This window comes from Centropristis striata, chromosome 16, assembly GCF_030273125.1.
Source record: "Centropristis striata isolate RG_2023a ecotype Rhode Island chromosome 16, C.striata_1.0, whole genome shotgun sequence".
Classification (NCBI taxonomy): domain Eukaryota; kingdom Metazoa; phylum Chordata; class Actinopteri; order Perciformes; family Serranidae; genus Centropristis; species Centropristis striata.
This window is the reverse complement of record NC_081532.1, coordinates 12,781,251-12,804,076: the sequence shown is the minus strand read 5'-3', so window position 1 is coordinate 12,804,076 and position 22,826 is coordinate 12,781,251. Positions and strand designations below refer to the sequence as shown.

Below are 22,826 nucleotides of genomic sequence, written 5' to 3'. Positions count from 1 at the left end.
GGTTCATTTTGTTTTTCAGTGCAGCCGAAATGTTCAAAAGGACAATAAAGCTCTGTAAAAGTGCTGAATGTCAGGTTTATGTGGCAGACCCATTTAGAAAAAGATTCTCTTTCTGGACTGAAAATGTTTCTTCTTCGACTTTCAAAAGTCGTTGAGTGGGAGATCCATAATGAAAAGAAAAAGATACCAGTTTTAGCTATGTAGCTACAACTTTGTATTTGTGTAAGTGTCCTGACACTCTGGATTGGACCACATGGTGCTCTGCTGTTACTGTTGCTGTCTTGAGTTATATTGAACACTCACCCCTGTAAAATAGTCTGTCTGGTTCTAGCGCGGTGATCAAAATGTCTTTGAGGAAATGCCTTCAAGCACTTACTACAGTTCATGCACAATAGATGAGGCAGATACATCTTCAGAGGTTTATTCAGCAGTATTTTGACTTTAACTGGTCTTTACCAAACCAGTCGGAGATGTACTGCGATCAGAGCAAAGTAAGCATGAGCGGCCAGACCTGCCTTTAAAAAAGTCATGTAATATTACTATAGACCATCCCAAGGGAATCTTTCTTAGCCAAAATAGCAGCAAGGGGTGAAATTGATGCTGGTTTTGCGATAATCTATGGTAAAAAAAAAAAAAATGTTCAGACTTCTAAGGGTGCTTTCACAACCCAAAACTGTTTGATTAGTCCTAATCACAGTGAAATTGATACTTTTGGTTAATTTTGTATTTAGTCTGGTTTTAACGGTGCATAAATGTAAGAGAACCAAATAAAAAAAGATTTGCAGAGGGACTTGTACAAAGGCGGAGGGCTGAAGTACCAGATACGATTGGAGCATCCCACCCACCATCCACTATCAATAATATAAAACTTGGTGAAATTATCTCAGTGTTTGTATTAATACATTTTGAACATTTTCAGTACATTTAACAATAACACAATAATACTGATAGCCATGATAATTTGGGTCACAATAATTGTGAATTGAATGTTCATCTCTACTAGCAGCTAGGCTCTATATTGGTGTGATTGTTGCTGTGTTGGTCAGTTTGTGGTTTTAAACATTTGTTACTTTTCGTCCATCAGATCAAAACTTTAATCTTCCAATATTTTGATTTCTAATCAGATATTTGCAAAAGTAATGAGATTTCTATCAGTGTGAGCTGTAGTACGTGTTTATTGTGAGTTAGCAAGTGTTAGCATGCTAACACACTAAACAAAAATCGACTCTAATACATTATGTTATTTTTCTCTTATCTGTTAATGATTATTAATAGATTACACTGTTTCCAAACATACACCAATACTGGAAGTACAACCCCAATTACAGAAAAGAAAAACTTTTTATTTTTTTTGTAATTATACACTTCTGAATTGGATACATTCTTTTATTATTAACATTTAGCACAGCATGGCTACTTTTTTGGAATCAGGGTTGTATCAGCAGAAAGCTCATGTGAGGCCAGAAATCAGTAATTCATTCTGTTCAGTATCAGGGTGTAAGTGGCATCAGGCTAAGATCAAACAAAATGACTGATGACAGTTATTCAAGAAGTGAGTGCTGAAGATTAGAAATTGAAGAGCTTACGGGAAATGTTGTCAGCTGGTAATACAAGGATGTTTGTTGTCTGTGTTTTTTTTAATCGTTTTGACATAATCTTATCCATTCTTCTCTCTTCAGAGAACTTTGTCATAAAGCTGTCAAATGCTCCCCATAAATAGAATTGATTTCATGATTATATATCTGCCAGCGCTGGGCTCAGTTCCATTTCAGTTCAATCAATTTGGCTGAATACTGAAGTGGAAAAGTCATGAGGAAGGACGGGCGCCTCTCACACTGGAAACTTGAGGGTTTGGATTTCCATCAAGGTCATTACTTGACCTTTATAACTGTTGTTTCATGGACATACAGTATACTCAGGATAGAGAACTTGAAGATAAAATGAGAGTCAGAAGTTTAAAATAAAACAAAAATCATCATCATCATCATCAATTACTATGAAAGTATTACATAATTTAAAGTCCTGCCTCCAGACACTCTGCTATGGTTAATATTTTAACATTACTTGTCCCAAATAAAGACTGCTGCTCACACCGGTTTGACCAGTGAAAAAGCTCTGTGCCGAGCTCACGATCTGCAGACTGCAGTGGTCTGGTCTAGTTTCACTCTGAGGAAACATCGGAGAGATTCAGCCAGACATGTTTAAGCCTCGAGGCTCAGATGAAGAGTCTGTTGTGCACCAAAATGGGCAACTAACAGATGTATCAGAATGGTAAGTGTAGTTAGCATTCTTTAGCTTTTTAGCTTGTAACTGTCAGTGTTCAATCTGCTATGATGTTATTGTGTGTTTTCACCTTCTGACAAGTCTGTTCTGCGCCGGAGGTTTCAGGTTTATTTTACAGCTTTTGATTGGATTTCAAAGTTGTATCCATAGGTAATGAATATCACATCTTAGGAAAGTGCACCAACACCTCTCTCTCCATAGAGGAATGTAAAAAACACCTCTCTGGTGACAAACTTTGCACAGACACAAGTCACTATAGTGAAGGTCAGATATTTTAGGGTTAAACAGCGAAGGGGGATTTTAAAAACAATCCAAAGTATAAATTACTTGGAAACTGACTTTTTTTTAATTTATTCTAATTGTAAACATCATGGCTGACAAATGGCTTTACTAATGTTGACAAATTGTATATGATGGTTGGACTTTGATAATCCCTCTGTAACCCCTAAGGTTCATCTTATGACCCCATGGGTCCAACCTTGTATTTGTATTTTAAAGTAGGCATTTTTATTAAAGTATTCTGATTGGATTAAAGGTTTTCTATCACTGTCACTTAGTGGCCCACCTCTACATAACTGCAGGCGAATCTGTACATCAGATCATCATAAACTTAACAAAAGCACATTTTTAAGTGGATGTAGAGTTTAAAATGATAGATTCTGTAGTAAGAAGAAGAAGAAAGGATCAGTGAGAATACAGTAACACAAAAAGTATTTGCGTATTCTGTATTCTGCTGATCCTCAGGGTTTGTATGCCCGACGATGATTCTATAACTCATTACCAATAAGGAATGTGTAAAAGCTGAGAGGTTATTATTTTACATATAACATAAAAAATAAGTATTTTTGATTCACCTCTGTCCTTAACCAAAACTTCACTTAATAAGGTCAGTATCTGCTCTGATTTTGAACTGATCGCTGCATCCCTGCTGTTATACACTACAAAATAAATAATACACAGAGATGTAGATGGATGGAAAAAGCATTTTAATCAAGGGAAAAAAATAATAATAATATGAACCTGTGCTGCTAATTGAAATTGATTTTTTTTGCCACCTCTACCAAACCAATTAATTTTTTTAAATTTCAGACACATATTTGAAATGCATATTTCAAACACACTGCCAAGCCTCGACCAAAGGACACTTACCAGTCACACAGTAATACAGCCATCCTCAGTCACCACCCTGCACCCTTAATGACAAAAATAATACAACACTCCACTGTGAGATTACGTAACACTTGTGGCAGACTGAATATAATCAACAGTTGTAGTGTCACATTGATCAAATAAGGAAGCAAGTAGGGAAACAAGCCCATGTCACATTTGAACACTTCCTCTCCCTAATCCCTAAACCCTGAAATTCTCCTGGATTACTTTAAGCCACACAGTATATTGAGACATACAGAGGCCATTAGAAGGAGGTGATCACCGGGGACGAGGTAATCTTATATGAATATATGAATATCTCCTTACGGCTGCAGCCTGACAGCAATTAGAGCTGCAGCTCGCTCTCCCCTCTGGGAGCGGATCAGCCCAGCCGTGTGCTTTTTGATTGTGAGGCTTTGATGAACCAAATCCACTGCACACGACACGTGCCCCCTGCCACAGCCTCATCATAGAGGTAGGGGCTGGGGCTGTCTTTCTTCCTCCGCTGCCTGCAGCGTTTTATGATGCCAAGGTGTTTGCTATGGCGAGCAAAGCCCCCCTCCTCTTTTTCGTGCAGACTTGCAGTCAAACATGTTCACTTGTGGCTGGATTATTGATATTATGATATCCTGGTGCTTTCCTAAGGCTTATTGGCTTGTTAAAGGGGGGTTTTCTTGCTTTTCCATCGCTGGAGGGAGGAGTTAAGCTCTGATTGATTTCCAGACGGAGCCGACATAGTGCATCACGTGGAGCAGAGAAGGAAAGCCCATGGTAACCTAATAACGTCCTCCCCACAGTAAACGGCGATAACTGCGTTATGTAACGGCAGTGGTGGACTGTTTTATGAGAGTCAGCAGGGTACTGAATCTGCTAGTTAAGGGACTGAAGTGTGTTGAAAACCCCATTGCCTGGGTTTGTCCCTGTATTGTTTTCTAACATAAAAGGTTTTTCCTCCTTCTCCCTTTTTCTTGACACTGGGAAAATCCAGACCTTTGTACTTTATCTGAGCGCTCGCTTCAGCCCCACAGACGTGTGTATTAAAACCTTATCAGCAGAGAACTTCCAATCCCTGTTCAATGAGAGCATTTAGAGACTTGCCTCTTGACATTTTCATCACTTAGGAAAAAAAAAGGTCTCAGGCTCCTTTTTTTGTACCGGCTGAGTGGTTGTTACTTGTGATCTTTATTTCAGAATTTCGAACATCAATAATGAATGCTCTGTTGCTAAGAACATGCTTTTAAATGCAAATAGAGAACATCAAGCAATGCTAAGCATTTTAACATGTAATATTCTGATTCAACAAAAGCAAATGCTTGTATATTGTTCGAGTGCTGGAGTTTCTGGGTGCCCTTGTGGCCAAGAACCTTCTCAGTTCAAGTCTGCTTTCAAGTCCTGTCATTCCACATCTCTTTCTCCTTTCATTTCCTGTCATCTCTAAACCATGGACTCTCTAAAGTTGAAGTCATACCATTATTAGTGTTTGATAGAAAATGTTTATCTACAGGGAAGCTTATAGTCATTTTTCAGAAATGGTTACCTTACTGAAGGTCTGGTTATTGAGCGAAATAACCCAGTACCAAGTAGTATCAGTCAAACCAGTCAAACAATACCTGCATTTGATTCTTTTTGCCATCAGATCTATGAATATATGACTTTGTACAGTATGGTTTGTTAACAGGCAGCCAATCACTGCCATCGTTGTGATCACACAGTCTGTGGTGTAGTCAAACACAGGCCAGAACTGGTCGCTGATTGAACCATTTCAATCTGGCCTGCCTTGGCCTCAAAGGAACAAAATAGAACATACGACCTCTTCCATCACTAAAATGCAGCATTATGTAAAAAAATATTTAGGGGAATGACTACAGTTAGCCTGTACTGCTATTTAACTCAACTATTACAAAGGGCATTATCTATATTATATTTGCCGGCACAATCATCAAGTGACAGACTAGTAACTTAACTAATACTGGATGATGGATAAACTTCTGTAATCTGTGCTGCATATTTCAACATCAGACATGACAACAGAGACACAGAGATTTGCAAAGAGACATTATCATTTAAAATGTGCATTATTAGGTTGAATGGGTAACAACACATTTGTAATGATGTTGTTAATAGTAATTAAAATTATTATTTCTCTTTTTAAATGTTTTCCCTATAGTACCTTTTAGGCCTAATTAGGGCCTCGGGGCAATCGCACCGAGCACTGGTCCCATACAGCAATAGCTGTAGGGACCAGTGCAGTGGGGCAAAGCCCCGAGCACTACTGTTATACTGTGGATTTCTTCTTATTCCTCTTGCGGACGCAATTTCGTCCCGCTACTAGTCCTACAACTTAAAGAGTTGCAGGACAAATTATACATCAAAACGTGCGGTTTGATCGGGATCGGTGTGCTATTACTTTTCTCTACGGAATACGAATTTTTCGCGACATAAGTCGCGAAAAACTGCTCAAAATTTTGCATTGAAATGAATGGGACGGCCAACAAAAAATGAGCGAAAAAGAACAATCATTGGAGATTTTTAAATGTCTACTTCTCCAGCATAATTTCACCTAGAGACTCCATTTAAACTTTAAACAGTAGACACAAGTCTTGTGTATCGGTGTATTAATCCACGTTTCGATAGGTCATATAGTTTTTTATCAATCCCTGCTCAATGACCATGATCATTTTTGGAGAAATTCTGAGATTATAATGGGTGTGTATTGCACGGAATGTTCGTGTCAGAGTGTGTGATGTCATCGCTCAGAGTGTAGAGGGAGAGGTAAAACTGTCAAAAAATAAATTTGAAAACTGCGCTCCAGGCCGCAAATTCCACTCTACAGAAATAATTTATACATAGAAATGTAGGAAAATTTGTCTTCTCACTCACAATCCTCTGGTAAAGCTGTCAGAGTTATAGTTTGGGCGTACGACGCAAAGATGCGCCACCAAAACCACCAACAGCCTCATTGGGTCCCATATTAAAAACGCAGGGAGATATTTGAAAAAGGGATATGGAACAGTTTTTTTAGATCGCTCTAACAAAGCTATTTTTTCATTTTTCTGGAAAAAAAAACATATGTAGACGTTCATGAAGAACTCAGGACGCTCAAAGTGAAGTCGAATCAATGATAGGTATTATGGTCTTGCCAAAAATGCTTTCTGTTCGAGGCCAGAAATTCCAGTCCACCTCTGGCTGCTGTCACTCCTTCGGAACTTTAACAGGTGGTATCAGTTAATTCAGTTGATTGCTTTGATCTGATTGCCTTTGATCTTTGATGTGATTACAGTTACAGATACACACACACACACACACACACACACACACACACACACATGCGCGTAAGTGCGCACACTCCTCACACATGCATACACCTGCTTCAAACACGCACACACAGGTAACTTTGGGATTTTAATTACACACACAGGTAACTTTATGCGATTTTCGCTACACACACACACACACAGGTAACTTTATGTGATTTTAATTACACACACACACACACACACACACACACACACACACAGGTAACTTTATGCGATTTTCGCTACACACACACACACACACACACACAAATGCGCGCGTATGCGCGCACACTCCTCCACATACATGTTTCTCTCTCACACACACACACACACACACACACACACACACACATTTTGAGGTTAAAGGGCATAGTTTGAAATCTCTGAAGAATCTCATCATAGTGTACACACACCGGCAGTAGCCCCCGTGGCCCTTTCAGAATTTCCCCAGAGGAAATTTTCTAGTATCTCTTTAGTGTTGCTTCACAGTGCAATGGTGCTTATGTGATTTCCCCTGTATACATGAAGTATAAAGAAAATAAAGAAAACCCCAACAAAATCTGGTCTGTTTTTTTAATAGCTTTGGTACTTCCAATACAATTAAATGTATAATAAAGGGAGATTGTATCATTTTCACAGGTTACAATGTTTTGGCACTCTTTAATTGTGTAATTGTATCTCTTGTCTTGTTTCTCTGCAGATGCTGACGACTCTGGTTGTGTGTTACTGAACACATCAAGAAAGGTAAGCATAAATATTCAGTCAGAGTTAAATGTTATGCAATATTAATTAAAAGTAAAAAGGGATTTTTCGCTGTCAAAGAACTGAGTTCGTTGCTGATAATGAGCGCAGCCATCTGTCAGTACAGCTCAGCTCTATTCAAAAATTTGACTTCAGATACAAGATTTAAATTCTCCAATCTAGTCAGAAAGCTCTTAGAATGAAGAGCACAGTGTTGCATATTTTAATCAAAAGAGCGAAACCAACACTAGTTCTCACACTGGCATTTATTTGAACTTAATTTATAAGTGGAAAACCCCCATTAATCAGTCATCAGTCCCCTCAGTGTTCTGATGGAGCTTTGATCCTGATCAGAATCAGCCCCATTTCAGCTGTTTGAGGGGATAATGACTACCGCTCTGTAGTCGTTCCCAAAGATCTGAGAAGATGGCTGCTGCCTTCTTAATAGCTTTATTTACTCTATTTTATTCATTCAATATTTATTTAACCAGGAAGGTCCAGTTGAGATACAATATCACCAGGGAGTTCTGGACAAGATGGGCAGCAGAATTAAACAACAGATTTCATATAAAAATACATAAAGGGCAAAAACATCACAGGAAACCCCACAAGACACAAATCTAGACTATATATATATATATATATATATATATATATATATATACATACATATATATATATATATATAATTTTAAAGCATTTTAAACTATTGTACATGGAAGCAAGTAGAAGTGATTAAGTGGGAGAAGGGAAGACTAGAAAGAATATCAGAATATATAGAATGTCATAGTCTTCTTTAGTCTTCAGTCATAGTCAGAACCTTATGCTTTATTACATCTAGAGAAGTTCTAATAAAGATTTTTAGGCTGAGTCATGAGTGTCATGCAATACCGCGTTCAAATCTCCTGCTTATATTTCCCTACATACTCTAATAATCCACAGCTCCACGGTGCACATTCGAAGCACACTGAGGTTTGTAAAAAACAATCCAATTTATGTAAGATATGCTTGACAACTGAATAGCTCTGCTGTCAGTGTGAATATCTTCTGTGAAACTGCTGTCTGCTGCTGTTTAGCTTTTCATGCCTCTCCACTGTTTGCTCGCTTGTATTGTTCCACGATTGCAGCTGGTTTTAGGAACGATGATCAGGCATATACAATAGCTGCTGTATTCAGCATAGGATGGGAATTTGATTTTCTTAAATAAATCCGAATAATGCAAATTTGCATATTTGGTGGTCTCCTAGAACATGTTTACATCCTCCTTTGTTCAATAAAACACATTGTTTTTCTCACACGGTACGTTTCAATAAGCCTGTATTCATCCTCTGTCTAAGATTTTTTTTTTAAGTGTGTTTTTTATGATATGTCCCCTGATTTCATTAAGGGCTGCTTTTTCTTTTTCGATTGAACTGAATATTATTTTCTTTAATTATTCAATGTTTTGCTGGGTCTGTAGAGTGTCAGAAAATATTCAAGGAGTCCAAGGTGATGTGTTTAAATCTGTTGTTTTTCCCAAAGGTGTTCACTTAAATATGATACCTAAACTAACAGAGAAAAGCAGTAAATCTCCATATTTCAGAGGTTGAAAATTGCTTTTTCTGCCATTTTAGCATTAAACATTTCTTTAATGATTTATTAAAATAATCTTGAATACGTTGCAGCTTTACTTTTAGTGTTTTAGAGTTAAGTTACAGGAATCAATCCCAAATGAATATGGGACAAGGTGATAAAACAATTAAATGGAATTAAATAAAGGCCCACATAGTGTACAAGAGTTTCATATTAACATACCAAACATTGTAGCCTTACTTTGAATCACTAAGTTATGTGATTGGAAAAACCAATTGCAGATTTTAAAATTACTCTCAATGAAAGGACTTTAAAACTGGTGTAATGTCTGAATTTCAAATCTAAGCAAATTTCAGTAATCATCTACCAGAGTCATCTTCTCAGAGTCCAAGCGAAGGAGAAAGGGTTGTACTGTTTGCATATTCCTTAAATGACAAAAGACAATTTTGGTGGAATGTCGAATGTTCAAATTAGTTTTAAAAACTTCAAACCCACAACTAAGAAGATGTTGCTTCTCAAACTATCTGTCACATATATCTATTCAAAAGTAATTCTGTGAAATCTGTGAGCAAAGGGGATCTATTAGTGAACCAGTTAACAATAGGACTAATACTCAGGGGTCATACAGAAATATACAGATGCATATTTTCTGCATAGCTTTGTGACTCATGAACCAGTTTTCAGCAGAGACAAAGGTGCAATGACTACTCAGCAGTCCAGTAACTTGTTATTCTTGCTACCAATATTAGCTGCTATCTTTAAACAATGTTAGGATGAGAAACAGTGCTTGAAATTTAGCAGTGGTGTTTTTGGAATTTAAGGGGAATGTCCAGCATCTTTCCGTGCTGCAACACTCTGAGTTTGAGTCATCCAGCGGGGACTAACTAGGGGAAGCTGTGCTGTGCTGTGGAGAGACACTGGGCATTCCCAGGTCCCAACGGTAGCTGCAGTACTGCAGAAAAATGAGCACCATCACATTTTCAGAATTTGGACATCAACCAAAGTATCGGTTTTCATGACATTTTGACCCACCCACCATCCCTCCCGCCATCCTGAAGTTGACTTTGTTGTTCTTTATACTCTGTATCCTCACTTCCGCCATCACTTCCATCACAATTACTATGGCCACTAGAGGGTACTGCCTAACTATAAGCATAAATATGGGCTGTAGTAAGCTGCTGTGCAGAAAAAAAAACATTTGAAAAACCATGGACACCGTTTTTTTGTTTTTCTCTGTTAAATTTTGATAGGCATCTTGCAGAATAATGAATCAATGTATTGAGATAATAACATGGCTGATCAATTGATAATAAAAATAAATGTTAATTGCAGCCCTACAAGAGTTTATTTTCCAGAGGTGCATGTAAAGGCTAAACAACATAAGTGAGCATGAAAGCCAATTGAATGACGTACAGTGACAATATTCAAAATATCAAATTAAGAAACATCAATAAAACTTCAACTTTGATGCCAGCAACCAAGCAGATGCTTTTCTTTAAAATAAGAAGTAATATTGATAGATCTCTGCGTGTGTCCTGCCCTGCAGGTATCCTGTATCTCTCTTCCTCCACAGTTGATGAGTTTAAAGCAACACTCAGAGGGCATTAGTTTAAACTGGTGACCACGACTGTCAAGAGTCAGACTTCATCAGTATGAGCCTGTCTGAGATTTCTTTTTGTTGTGCCTTGTTCCTGCCAACAGCTTGCCTGCTTCTTTTCACTAATCTCCCCATTCTGTATTACACTTCTGTTTGTTTGCTCTCTCCTTCTGTTTTTTTATCAATTTCACATGGTCACATCGTCTCTTCCCCGCCAAGAATTTTGTTATGGATCTATTTATTTGCAGTGATCTATATTTGGAATTAATTTTGATGTGGTTAGGTTTCTGCTACAGCTGCGTACCTTTCTCTTTCTTTCTCAACATAATGAAAGATTTTCCCAGTGCTCTATCCAACAGTATTGACCAACAACACTAATTTTTCACAGTGCATCTGACTAAAAACTAATCTTAAAATAATGCCAATTAATTTGCAGTTCACACCTTGTGAATCACTTGACCTGAAGCAAAATAAAATCTCAAACCGACAGATGTACCACACAAACAAATCAAAATTATTTATAGAGCTCTCCACACAAATAGCTCCAAAGACTGAAGACATGGACTCAGCTCGGTGCTTGTCTTATTTAAAAAGAACAGCAGGGAATCCACTCATCTTCAGAATTTCTGTCAATCACACGATCAATAAAATCGAGGACTGGTGGGTGTCTAGGCTCTTAATCGAGCTGTGTTGTACTTTCTGCCCATTCGTCTGTCTCTCAGGTGATTCTCAGACACCACTGGTCCAGTCAGTGTTGATGAGCTTTTGAGGAGTTAAGCTTCTGTTTTGTGCGCTGTTATTTAAAAATGGACAGTACTTTAAGGTCAAAGCTTTAGGGCACTTTTACACTTGTGGTGTGGCCCAATCTGTGAGTGGTTTACTTAAAAGAGTTTGACATTATAATTTATTTATTTTTTTACGGTAGTATAGTATAGAACTACACTGTAAGACTTTGCTGTAAATTTACAGAAAAATTCGAACAGTAACTTGCTATATTATGATTGTACAGTATATTGCTGTGAAAACAATGCATTGTGGGAGTTATTATGATTGCTTAGGCATTCCAATAGTCAAAGTGATATTTTTACAGGAATTTACTGTTTTCAGCTGAGCATGTCAGGGAAAATAAAGCTGTTATTTTCGAAAAGAAGAAAAGTTTTATTTTATTTCTTTTTTTGTCTGGGCTGAAATAATCACAATGTTGTTGTTTTTCCAGTAATCTTAATATCGAGTTGAAATGGATTAGTTGTAACATAATTTAGAGTTAAACATTTAAATGTTGCGCTATTTTTTTTCTTCGTTACGATACAGTTTGTCAGTCAACGGCCCTATATTTCTATAATACAGTAGAGGTACTGTAAATTTTACAGTAACTGGTGAAACTGCTGCCAGTAATTTACTGTAATTTTACAGTAACAAGTTTTACAGTGTAGGTATAGAATCAGGCTACCCATCGTCTGACAACCAAGTCTTTAATTTAATTAATCAGGTATTGGAATGACTTCCATACTACCTGTATTTACTGATATGGAGAACCAGCTTCATGTAGGAAATGTATCCAAATGTATTATGGCTGCCCACTCTTCATCAATTAATCGTCTAATTGTAAATTTTTCGTTTTAATCAACTAATATTTTTTTGTCGATTAATCATTTTTAAATGCTTTTTACTCTGAATGACTTATTTCCAGTGACTTCTGAGCACACCTCTGCTACAGACAAGATTTAAAGTGGTGCTATTACATGACGCTTTGTGGAGGAACTCAGTTTTACAGATCTGTCGATTAAATCAACTAATCAATTAGTCGAAAAAAGTGTTAGCCAACTAAGAATTTCTTTAGTCTTGAAATGTATTTCTAAAATGTTCTTCTTTATGCTAGCTGAGGGCCCAAATCCAGGTTTGCACCATGAGTGAGATTTGAATCTGATTTAAACATAAATTGATGAACAGCTCTGATTAGATATATTTCAGACAGTTTGTCAGCCACTACCAGTAAGGACTGATTCAGTATAATTTCCTCCATCAGCTGTACTTCACTCCACAGAAATGATATAAATCCAAACCTGAATTGTCAAAAATGAACTTCAGATGTGGCAGAGAGGTGGGCTCCTTTCTGCTCTGTATTATCTTAGTACAAATGTGAAGCCTTTTTGGTATGAATACTGTGACACCTTGACCAAGATCACAGGACTTACTTTCCCATTAGGTCTTGAGATTCGCTTAATAGAGAATTTCACAATGGCCAGCTGGTCTTCAGCTAATTCTCAGATTAATTTTATGGAAATCGCTTTATGTGCGGCCAGGAAATTCATAGCACACATTGAAATCTGATTTCCCCCTCCTTATTGATGCATGGTCTTTGGCTATGAAAGAGTGAAAAGATCACACATAGTCTTAGAAAAAGATATGACACCTTTGTGAAACTTTGAAAGCCTTGTCTCAAGTATATATACATAATTCACACTCACATAGGGATGTGATCATGTAACAAGAAAGCCTCTTTAAAGTGATATTAGTGCAGTCTCTCTTTGTGTTTCACTCTGTGCACAGATATTTCTTTCTCTTATTTTCAATCTGGGTTATTTGGAAGGATACATAATAGCAGCTTCTTTTGTGTCTTGTTTGTAGATTGTTGAAGAAATCTGAAAATAAAGTATTCCAAAAAAAGAACCTCGATGCTAAAAGTAGTTGGTGTCATCCAGTTCAGGGTTGAATTAGATTTATCTGCTCAGCTTTGTATATTGTCCTGTGAAATATTAAGTGAGCTTTTCCTAAAAAATGACATTGATCTGTAGAAAAAAATAAAAAATGAGCTACAGTTATCGTAGCAGGCAAGCTTTAATAGTCTTAATTTTCCAAATGCAATATGAGACATCATACATTTTACACATTTCACATTATATTTTAGTATCTGTCTCAATATTCCAAACCAAAAATACAGACACACAGCTGGAAGTTGTTTATGCCTTTGGTCTAATAGATTTTTTTGAGGATGTGTTCTGGTCTTTAAAATGACACTGATTGGCAGAATCAGCACAGAAATCTCAAATGAAACTACTTCAGACTTTGAAAGAATTCGATCTTTTCCACAGTATGTGAAGCTGATGAACTTTGAGGAGGAGATTCGGGCTCACCGGGACCTGGATGGCTTCCTGGCAAGAGCCACGATCCTGCTGGATGAGACAGCTGCCTCCCTGGATGATGTTCTGAAGAGAATGCTGCACCACGTGGGCCAGGACAGCAATGCATCCGAGCCCAGCTGCAACTTCGAGGAGGTGATGAGCATGCTTTTCACAGACGCAGGAGCCCAGGAGGTCAACGGTAAGCAGCGCACCTGTCGACAAGCATGTATGAACTGCAGCAAAAACCACCAGTATAAACCACACCAAACACGATAAAAGAACTTGTACCATCTGTGTCTGTGCACAATCAGACCAAGACCCTGTAACATCTGACACCTGACCTAAAAACATCTGACGTCTGCACATGTCAACACCTACCTGAAAAATAGCTTCACCTCAGGCTCAGCAGCAGGATTGTCAGATAGACTTGAGAATGCTTCAAGAAGCTTTTAAGACCCAAAGGAGAGTTTGTGATGTTTGAATCGAGGCTGTCCATTTGCCCCGCGGCTTTTTTAAGTGGACACAAATAGAGCTCAACATGCTGAATTCTGTTGGCAGCTATATACATGTGCAGACATCAAACATTTCCAAGGAAACCGTCAAATGATTATCCTACACATTAAGCATAAAATGCATGTTTCTGTCTGTTTTATTATTGAAGAACTACAAAACTGAAAATTAAAACTAACAAAATCCTGTCCATGCATGGTGGGGGTCTCGTATTTTTCAGGTAATTGAAAAATGTTTTGGTTTATTCTTTTTACCACTGCAACATGGTGCCATTTACAGCAGGTTGCCACTTCTCTTGTTCACAAAAAAATTGTAAAATCAGTTTTAGAAGGACTACAAAGTTAATTTATTTTAGAAGATTGCCAAAAGCTAAAATCATATGCATTTTTACTGAAATTGTTTTTCTAGCACATTTATACATTAATCTTCCTACAAACCTGAATTCAATTTGGCATGCTGTGTAAAAGGAAAATATAAACAGAATGCATCAATTTTTTAAATCAGTTTGAACATTAAATTTCTTGTCAGTATACTGTATTAAATTGAACACAGGGAAATAAGGATGTGCAAAAGTTTTACACACAACCTTTTTGGAATTGGGGTTGTATTTGGGCATGAAAAGCTGAGGTTTATATCTAAAAATATGTAAGATATGCTCAACGTTTCATGCACACCTTGCTCTCTTCTAATGCATAAATTCATTTCGGAAGTGTCGAATACTTTCTCCAGGTTTGGTGCCCATTTGTCGGCTTACAGATCCCTGTCACATTAGCTCAGTCCCTTCAGCACAGGTCCTTTTGGCTGAGTAGCAAAGCCTCTTGGTTAAGGCGAATCTCCTCAGCCCATTAGAGCAGGAGAAATCCGCCCTCTTACATAACAGCATGTAGCTATTGTTGAAGCCTTGCTCTCTGCTGCAAGCTGTACCGAACTCCGCGTTCACAAAGTAATTATTTGTCAAATTAGACTTTTATTAACGCCACAAAGGATTGAAGAAATACTTAATTGTATTCGGTACAATCATTTCATCTGGCTGTTAAATGTTAAAGGTTTAAAGGATGCAGGAGAGGGGTTTTCCTCCCTCTATCCGAGCATGTGGAGGTAATAGTAGTGTAGGGGCTGCCTGTCATATACTCTGCCTCCAGTGTTTTCCTGTCTGGCTGGGCTGGTGTCCGCAGTTGTTGATGGTTAGTCAGAGGTGGGTGGTGTGTGACGCTCGCCCTGCACAGCCGCCTCTGACAGATCCGCGAGGTGATAATTGACTTCTGTCATCGATCACTCACTTAGCTTTTCAAATGGCTCTCTGAGACTCTCAAGCTGTGGTGGCTGTGGCTACTTGACTGTTTCTCTCCCAGAATACCCCACTCGGAGGCAAAAGAAGAGACTTTTTCTTTTTTTCTCTCTCTTTGTGGCTGCCATCTTAACAAAAAGGCTTCCTGCGCAGGTCTAGGCTGTCTGGAAATGTTTTGGAAATCAATTTGAGCATTCAGGGGGTTTCACTGAATTTTGAAAATTGGATAAAGCAACACAGAAAAATAAAGGGGAAAAATATATCAGTGATGCTTTATTCTAAAAAATAATCTACAGCCATAGAGAGACAGACAGACCAAACATCTGCAGGTATCATCAAAGTAGCTCTTTTCAGCCAGCTCAACAAAATACTGTTTCTTTTTTCGAGATGTCTGAAATATTTGCGTCGACATATTAGCATACACTCTGCTGATTAAAGCAACTGTAGTTATGTGTGCATCATTATAAAAGTAGTTAACTAACTACAGATTCCCTGATTGTATCGCTCTGGGGAGCTGCAGCAGAAGCAATAGGAGAATAGTAGATGAGTATTAGGTGATAATTAATTGCACGGAAGATGATGTAACTATTCCACAATTATGCAACAAATGAGGATGACAAAGGTTTACTGTTTGAAACATGCAAATGAGCATGTGCTGTAGCTATTAAATCATATCTACAAATGGATGTAACATACAGAAATATTTACAGAAAGATACCTGGATGGATATAAGCAAATGAAATAAGACATCTAAATATACATCCACATCAAAAAAATGTTTTTTCAGCAGTCTTTGGATCCATTTTGATTGTTATTGTTAATTATTTTTTCAGCATAAGAATGTGCACCACTTCAAAAGATTGATTTCTTATTTCTTCAGTATCTTGTTTTGAATGTAATTCCCTCCACTCAGAGTGAAGGACATGTAGGATCCCCGAATTAAAATCACACGTGAAACACTCATGTCAGTGCTGAGGGAGACTGGCAGGGGGGTGGGATATCTCCCGGGGAGGAACAAAGGCTCTTCCTGGGGGAATACATTCATATTGCACGTAAGTATGTTATCAACGGGACACATCTCTTCAGGTATTAATTTCTGCCGTATCTACGTTCACTCTGCCACAGCGGGGTGATACGGCTGGCGAGCGGACCAGCTCATTTGGAGTGTAATACTGTACAGCTGTGAGATAAAGAGAACAGGGCGAGATTATAACGGGCACAGAAAGAACAGAGAATTACAGAAAATGAAAAAGATGAAAAGCCCACAGAGATAATTAGTCCTGCTCTAACTTGTACTGAGGAGCCAACTTGTGCTGTTTTTCACTTTTGTCTTGGGATTCGGCGATGGATGGAGCACACATTGTGCAGAGGGATAACGAACAGCATTGCTGATGATGCAATGCATTGATAATAACATCACTTCAGCCACTTCTATAAACCTGCTTCTATTAATTAAAAAATAATATGTCACGCTTTAAGACTCTAAGTATTTAAATGATTATAGGAGGCTGAAGATGATGACGGTGCTCACAATAGTGATGAGCGGCTGCTACAGAATGACTAATTGTCAATATTTTGAGTAATAATGCATTGTATAATTGTATTTTCCTGTCTTCCTCTGTGATCCTGTTAGCAGCTACAGTGCTCGGTGCTATGTGCGCTGTTGATTGTGTGCCCTGTTTGTGATGACTGTACCATAATTTCTCCCTAAATTGCTGTCACCTTTGATCGATCCCGCCGGCTCTCCACTTTGCCTCGATTTGCATAATCCTCCTGTGTTTTTTTTTATTTTTATTTGCCGGCACAAATCAAACTGAAAAAACAGTCACTCAGAATTTCAAAGCTCCACAGATGTGAGGAATCTTAAAAAAGGAGCTCCTATATGTTCAAAACTGTCTTTAAAAAAACATAACTGCAAGGATTTAAACAACCATTTTTGCAGTCTGTGACCCTTAGGCACTTTATATTTCATACAACCTGTTTAATGAATTCAAAAACACACGAGCAGCTGTTAAAGCAAGATGATTATTGCTTATCTGAAAACAACACAGTTTGTGCAGATGCATGCTTATTTTCTGACAGGAGTGACTGTAAATATTCTGCATATGATTAACTCTACTCAACAGGATGTGTGCTGTGTATTTTTTTTATTATTATCTACTATGCCTTTCTGTAATAATAATGTATCTTTTCCAGGCCAGCAGTGTGACTTTTCACTGTGAAAATCTCTGTAACGTTCTGCGGGAATGATCAGAATACTAAATTGAATCCATTAATTCAGGCTCTTTACCACATGAAAAATGATTCGTCCATACGTGTCATTTTTTCTCATCTTGATCTCTTCATTGACGTCTCTGGGTTTTCTTTTGCACTTGCTGAACACATAACTGCTATCAGTGATAAAATCCAATTTTTAGTAATAGCCTGTAGACGGTAATCAAGATAAGATCTCTCTGTGCCCAACAAAGACGAGACATTGAGGGATTTTCTCTGGAAAATGATATTTAATATGCATGAGGTAAAGGAGGGCAGGAAATGAAGCTTCTGTTCAGCAGAGATATTTATGTACGTGCCTGTTAACCAGAAAGTGTGTCTATATATATGTGTGTGGTTACAGAGTGTGTATTCGAGCGTCATTGTCTTTGCTTATATAAAATCTAAGATACTGGCCGCCTGTTGATCTGAAAAGGTGACTGAACTGACTCTCTGGTTTCTCCTTTTGGTTTTTCTCCCTCCCTTCTTTCCATGCAGACAAGTCTCAAAGTTTTGTTTTCTTTGATGACGGTAAGCTGTGCTAATTGGATGAAAATGTCAGCATCAGCCGCCATGAGGCTGCAATCAGTGGTTTGCTTCTGTACCAATCACCATCAGTATGCCGTTTGTGTTCTTCGCCACGCTCGGGACTGGGTCGATCCATTGAGTCATCAAATGATTACAGACACCAGCAATCCCTCCCGTGTCACAGATATTGATGCCTCTTCAGCTGCCCCTCAAATCAACGCCCTCTCCGTCCAGCGGACTCATTGTCCGATAATGTTATCAGCTCTTTTTGTAAAGCCCTTCAGGAGAAAAAAACCTGCTGGCTCTCTGTGAATTCTTTGAGTTCAAAGTGACAAAATTATTTGGCGATAATATATGTCCTTGGCATGTCCTGTCGATTTAAGATTCATTTTTTAAAAACCACTATATAATTGAAATTTAGCTCATCATATATGTGACACCTGACCTTGATATTATATCCATGTAGGGCGTTGGTTTATTTACCATTAATGTAATTTGTTTTTATGCAAGCGAGCAGAAGATTAGAATTGACAACCTCTCTAGATAACAAGGTTTCACCATTGACCCAGTCCTAGTGGCCCTCTCATCGCCATGTGACATCATACGTATGTGTGCCGCATGGTGATTTTCTATGATGGATACCTAATATACAGTAAGTGTTTCATCTGCCACAGCTGTATAGATCCTGCCTGTGTTTTAATCACCTCCTTCAAAGTGCCCTCCACCATCGCCGCTTTGAAGGAAACCAATCATTTCCCTTGTCGTGTGTGTGTGTGTGTGTTTATGAGTGTGTGTGTTTGCTGGCAGGTCTACCATTGGTTGAGATCACAGTTAATCTTTAAGGCAGCATAGGATCAGAAGGCTTTATTGAGGTCACCTCTGAGCATAATGTAAGGAGTCTCCTTGCCAAAAGGACTCATGGCCCTTTCACACGCTGACAAAGAAACCATGAATCTTTGTCTTAGTTCTTTTGGTTTTTAGTGCACATATCTCTGTAGAATTTCTGCTTCTGATGTTAGACCGGCACGTCAGCCAAAAGAAATATAAACATCACTGTTTCTAGTGTATTTATTGATTCGTCTCTCTCTTATTTGTGACAGACTGAATTATTCTCTTGTGATTTACAGAAATTGTAATCTGTTTTTCCCCCCTCCAACCAAATCGTGTGAATAATGCAGTTAAAGAATTCACCAAGAATCCAGAGAGATCAAAGGGGCCAATCCAGCCATCCAGTCTTGCCTTCCTCATATTTTTTCATCACTTTCCATTGAAGTTTGTCACATTTGATATGCTTCATGTGAGCATCTGTGATTTTTTTCTTCTTCGTTTCTGTGTATGGAAACAGCGGTGTTTGCATACCAAAAGCTGACGAAACCGTGCAGAAATCTTCACATAACTGACAAGTATCAAATGTGCATGTCTTAATTAGTCTCCCAGTTGATCACATCAGCAACCTTACTCACACACATACTCTTTGTTAACATCCAAGTCAGGTTTCTCCACCTTAGCAGGAGGTGTAAGAGTCACTGGTGAATTCATAAAGAATAGACTGCAGCTGCTAGGGCTGCGCGATTTGGGGGAAAAAAAAGACATTTTCATTGATGACGGCAATATGATTCACAATAATTGAGGGGATGTATTTTTTTTCATTGGATATCTACCAAACGAAGATGTTGTCTTATGTTTGTAAAATTCAGTTTTTAGGCCAGGACTTTTTAATACATATTTTTCCTTTAACAAATTTTGCACCTCCTGTGTTTTGGATTTCGGACAATTAATTGTTCAACCATAGTGGCTGCAGCGAACAACATAGATTGAATATTTCTTGCAACCGCTTTGTGGCCCGTGTCAAGGTCCGATTCACAAAATAAATTGCGTTATTATACAATGCAAAATTGCACATAAAGTTTTGCAGCTGAGTGTAATTTCATCTTCTTTTTTACCTGATTGCAATTATCCATGTGGCAAAATATAAACATTGCCAAGAAGGCAGTAGGCTGAACAACTTCGGTTACCGCCAACTCTTAAAAGACAATAATAGTTTCACTGAAACTGCGTGTGAACGTTAGCATTAAGTTTTGTTAATTGGACTGATTTTCAATGAGGCTCATATGCACACAAAAGAGGCAATTTTTCCACCAAATGTATGCACATAGCCCTATTTAAAGACATGCAAATATGACAGGAGCACCAAGACTTTATTTGCTTGGCAGTGCAGGTTCTGTGAGAATTAAATGATTTATATTAATTTTACTTCTGCAAGTTTAGCAGCCCCAAAAACTGTGCAATCATTTTATGAATTTGCCTGACAATGTATTCACACAAGAGCGTGGATGGACATTTAGAAAGGAGGTTGGGGTTGTTTGTAGGGAATATTGTCAGAAAAGTAATGAAATAATCACAGCAGGTTGAGCTTTCCATTTCTATGAGTTCAATCTGACTGAATTCTGGCTTGCAAAATCACAAGGCTCTCCCATGTCAGACTCGTTTGAAAGGGAATGACCTGTTATTCAGGAAATATTAATGTTTTAAATTCATGATTACGGTTTCCACTGGAATATGTGTTTTGCTACTTTTTTTACTTTCCTTTGATATTTGACCTTCACTGTGCCACTATTAGGCTGTTTTTTACATTCATCTGCTGAAAGGAGAAAGTTTCTCTGAGCACCGTTTTAGACTTATAAAGCAACATATTATGCACCTTACAAAAGTGTGATGTGGATACACACATACACTGAGAATGGAGACTTGAACACATCTTGTGTTCAGTAGTTATTGAAATGAACAATACAATTACATATTCGGAGATTGTGTTTTTTCCAATGAGGGAGAATGAGTTGACTGGCTTCAAGGCAGACAGAAAATTTGTTAGTTAAAGCTGAGCATTTTTATAATATATACAAAAAGCAGCAGAGAACAAGGGACATTGAGTGCAAGAACAGTGACAGATTGTCGACCCCCCAATAAGTGTTTGATTAGAAGCTACGACTTTGTGGACAGGTGTTGTAAGACCAACCCATTTTCAATTCCCTATGTAACAGACACATGAAAAGTAAAAGCTTTAAAATATATTGGTAAAAAAAATGAGGAAGTTCTTCCTGCATGAATGACAACTCTAAACCTTACAATTACAAATGTGGTTTTGTAGAAGCTTCCCACGTTTGGTTATCGCGGCATTCAGCCCTGAACACTGACAGTATTCATGCTCTGCTCTGGCTGTTGAACTACTCTCAACACTGAAGCAATTTCTCTCGCTTAGAAGAGACATTTGTCGCTGAAAAATATTGAAATCGTTGTAATATGAAGGTTAGCAGTTCTGGCAGTTAGCTTCTCTGACATTGGGGTAGCTGGTCTCCCCAAACATCATCTACCTCTCTCTCTCATCCTGTCTGTCCGTCTGTCATGACTTCACTTTGCCCTCCTGTAACATCTGTCTCCTTCCCTCCTCTCTTTATCTTTTAATCTTTCTTTTGTTCTGTTTGCATCTCTCTCTCTCTCTTTCTATCTCCCTTCCTCTCCTCCCTGACGTCAATGAGAAATTGGATGGTTTTTGATTATTACATGGCTGTCAGGCTTTCTGCTATTAATTGAATTGAATCCTAGTCCGTCTCCTTTACTTCTGTGTCCCTTCCCTCTGCCAGTCTCCTTCTCGCTCTTCTTTTCATCCAGTCTCACTCTCGTTTTCCTCCTTGTTTGTCACATTCTTTGTTTTTTTGCACAATCTTTTTTTCTTTCATTCCCTTGGTCCTTCTTTGCCCCTGTTTCTGCTCACATTTTCCTCTCTCTCAGTTTCATTCTCCCTCTCTGCATGTCTCTTCCTTCTCGCTCTCTCTTCCTGTCTCTCCTCTCCTTTATTCCTCTCCCTTGTTCCTTCTTTTCCTCCCTCCTCTCCCTCTCTTCCTCCCTACGTGTCAGCTTTTTGTCCTCCTTGTCATTCTCTTTCTCTACAGGCTTCTTTTCATCCTTTCTTCCCCTCTTACTCTATCTACATGCTCTCTCTCTCTCTCTCTCTCTCTCTCTCTCTCTCTCTCTCTCTCTCTCTGTCTCTTGTCTATTCCCCCCTCTCTCTCTCTCTCTGATTCTCCCTTCCTGGCTCCCTCACTCCTTGAGCACTGTGATACTGTTGTCATGGTGACGCCCATCATTTTCTGGCATGAATGGAGGATACTTTATTGATGAGACGGCATGGCAGAGAGAGAGAAAGGGAGAGTGATGGAGAGAAAGACAAAGACAGGCAGAAAGAAAAGGGAGAATCCACTGGCAGGGAAAATCAGAATGATATGGAAATGATCGTCCCCGCTGCTTACGATACAAAACATTTCCACCCTGTAATTTGCTCAGCGCTGATGAGTAAGAAGAGAGCATTGCAGGCTAAAGCACGCTGAATCTTGTCGAGGGGTTTGGGATAGTCAGGGCTGCTGAAGAATATCCCCCAAAACACCATTATTCATCACTCTCAGCGTGAGAAGTCGGAAGGGAGATCCCTC

At 38.4% G+C, this 22,826-nt stretch overlaps 1 protein-coding gene across 3 annotated transcripts in view; it reads left to right on the top strand.

The window, feature by feature from the left end:
• The window catches only part of slc4a11 (solute carrier family 4 member 11), a 131,227-nt gene that overhangs the window by 68,219 nt on the left and 40,182 nt on the right, over positions 1–22,826 (top strand). For 2 of the 3 annotated variants that reach the window (XM_059352894.1, XM_059352895.1), the window contains exons 4-6: positions 7,429–7,472; positions 13,731–13,959; positions 18,310–18,342. In XM_059352894.1, the coding sequence (XP_059208877.1) occupies positions 7,429–7,472; positions 13,731–13,959; positions 18,310–18,342 (306 nt within the window). The remainder of the gene's footprint in view (positions 1–7,428; positions 7,473–13,730; positions 13,960–18,309; positions 18,343–22,826) is intronic. The other variant, XM_059352896.1, reaches the window with a different exon arrangement.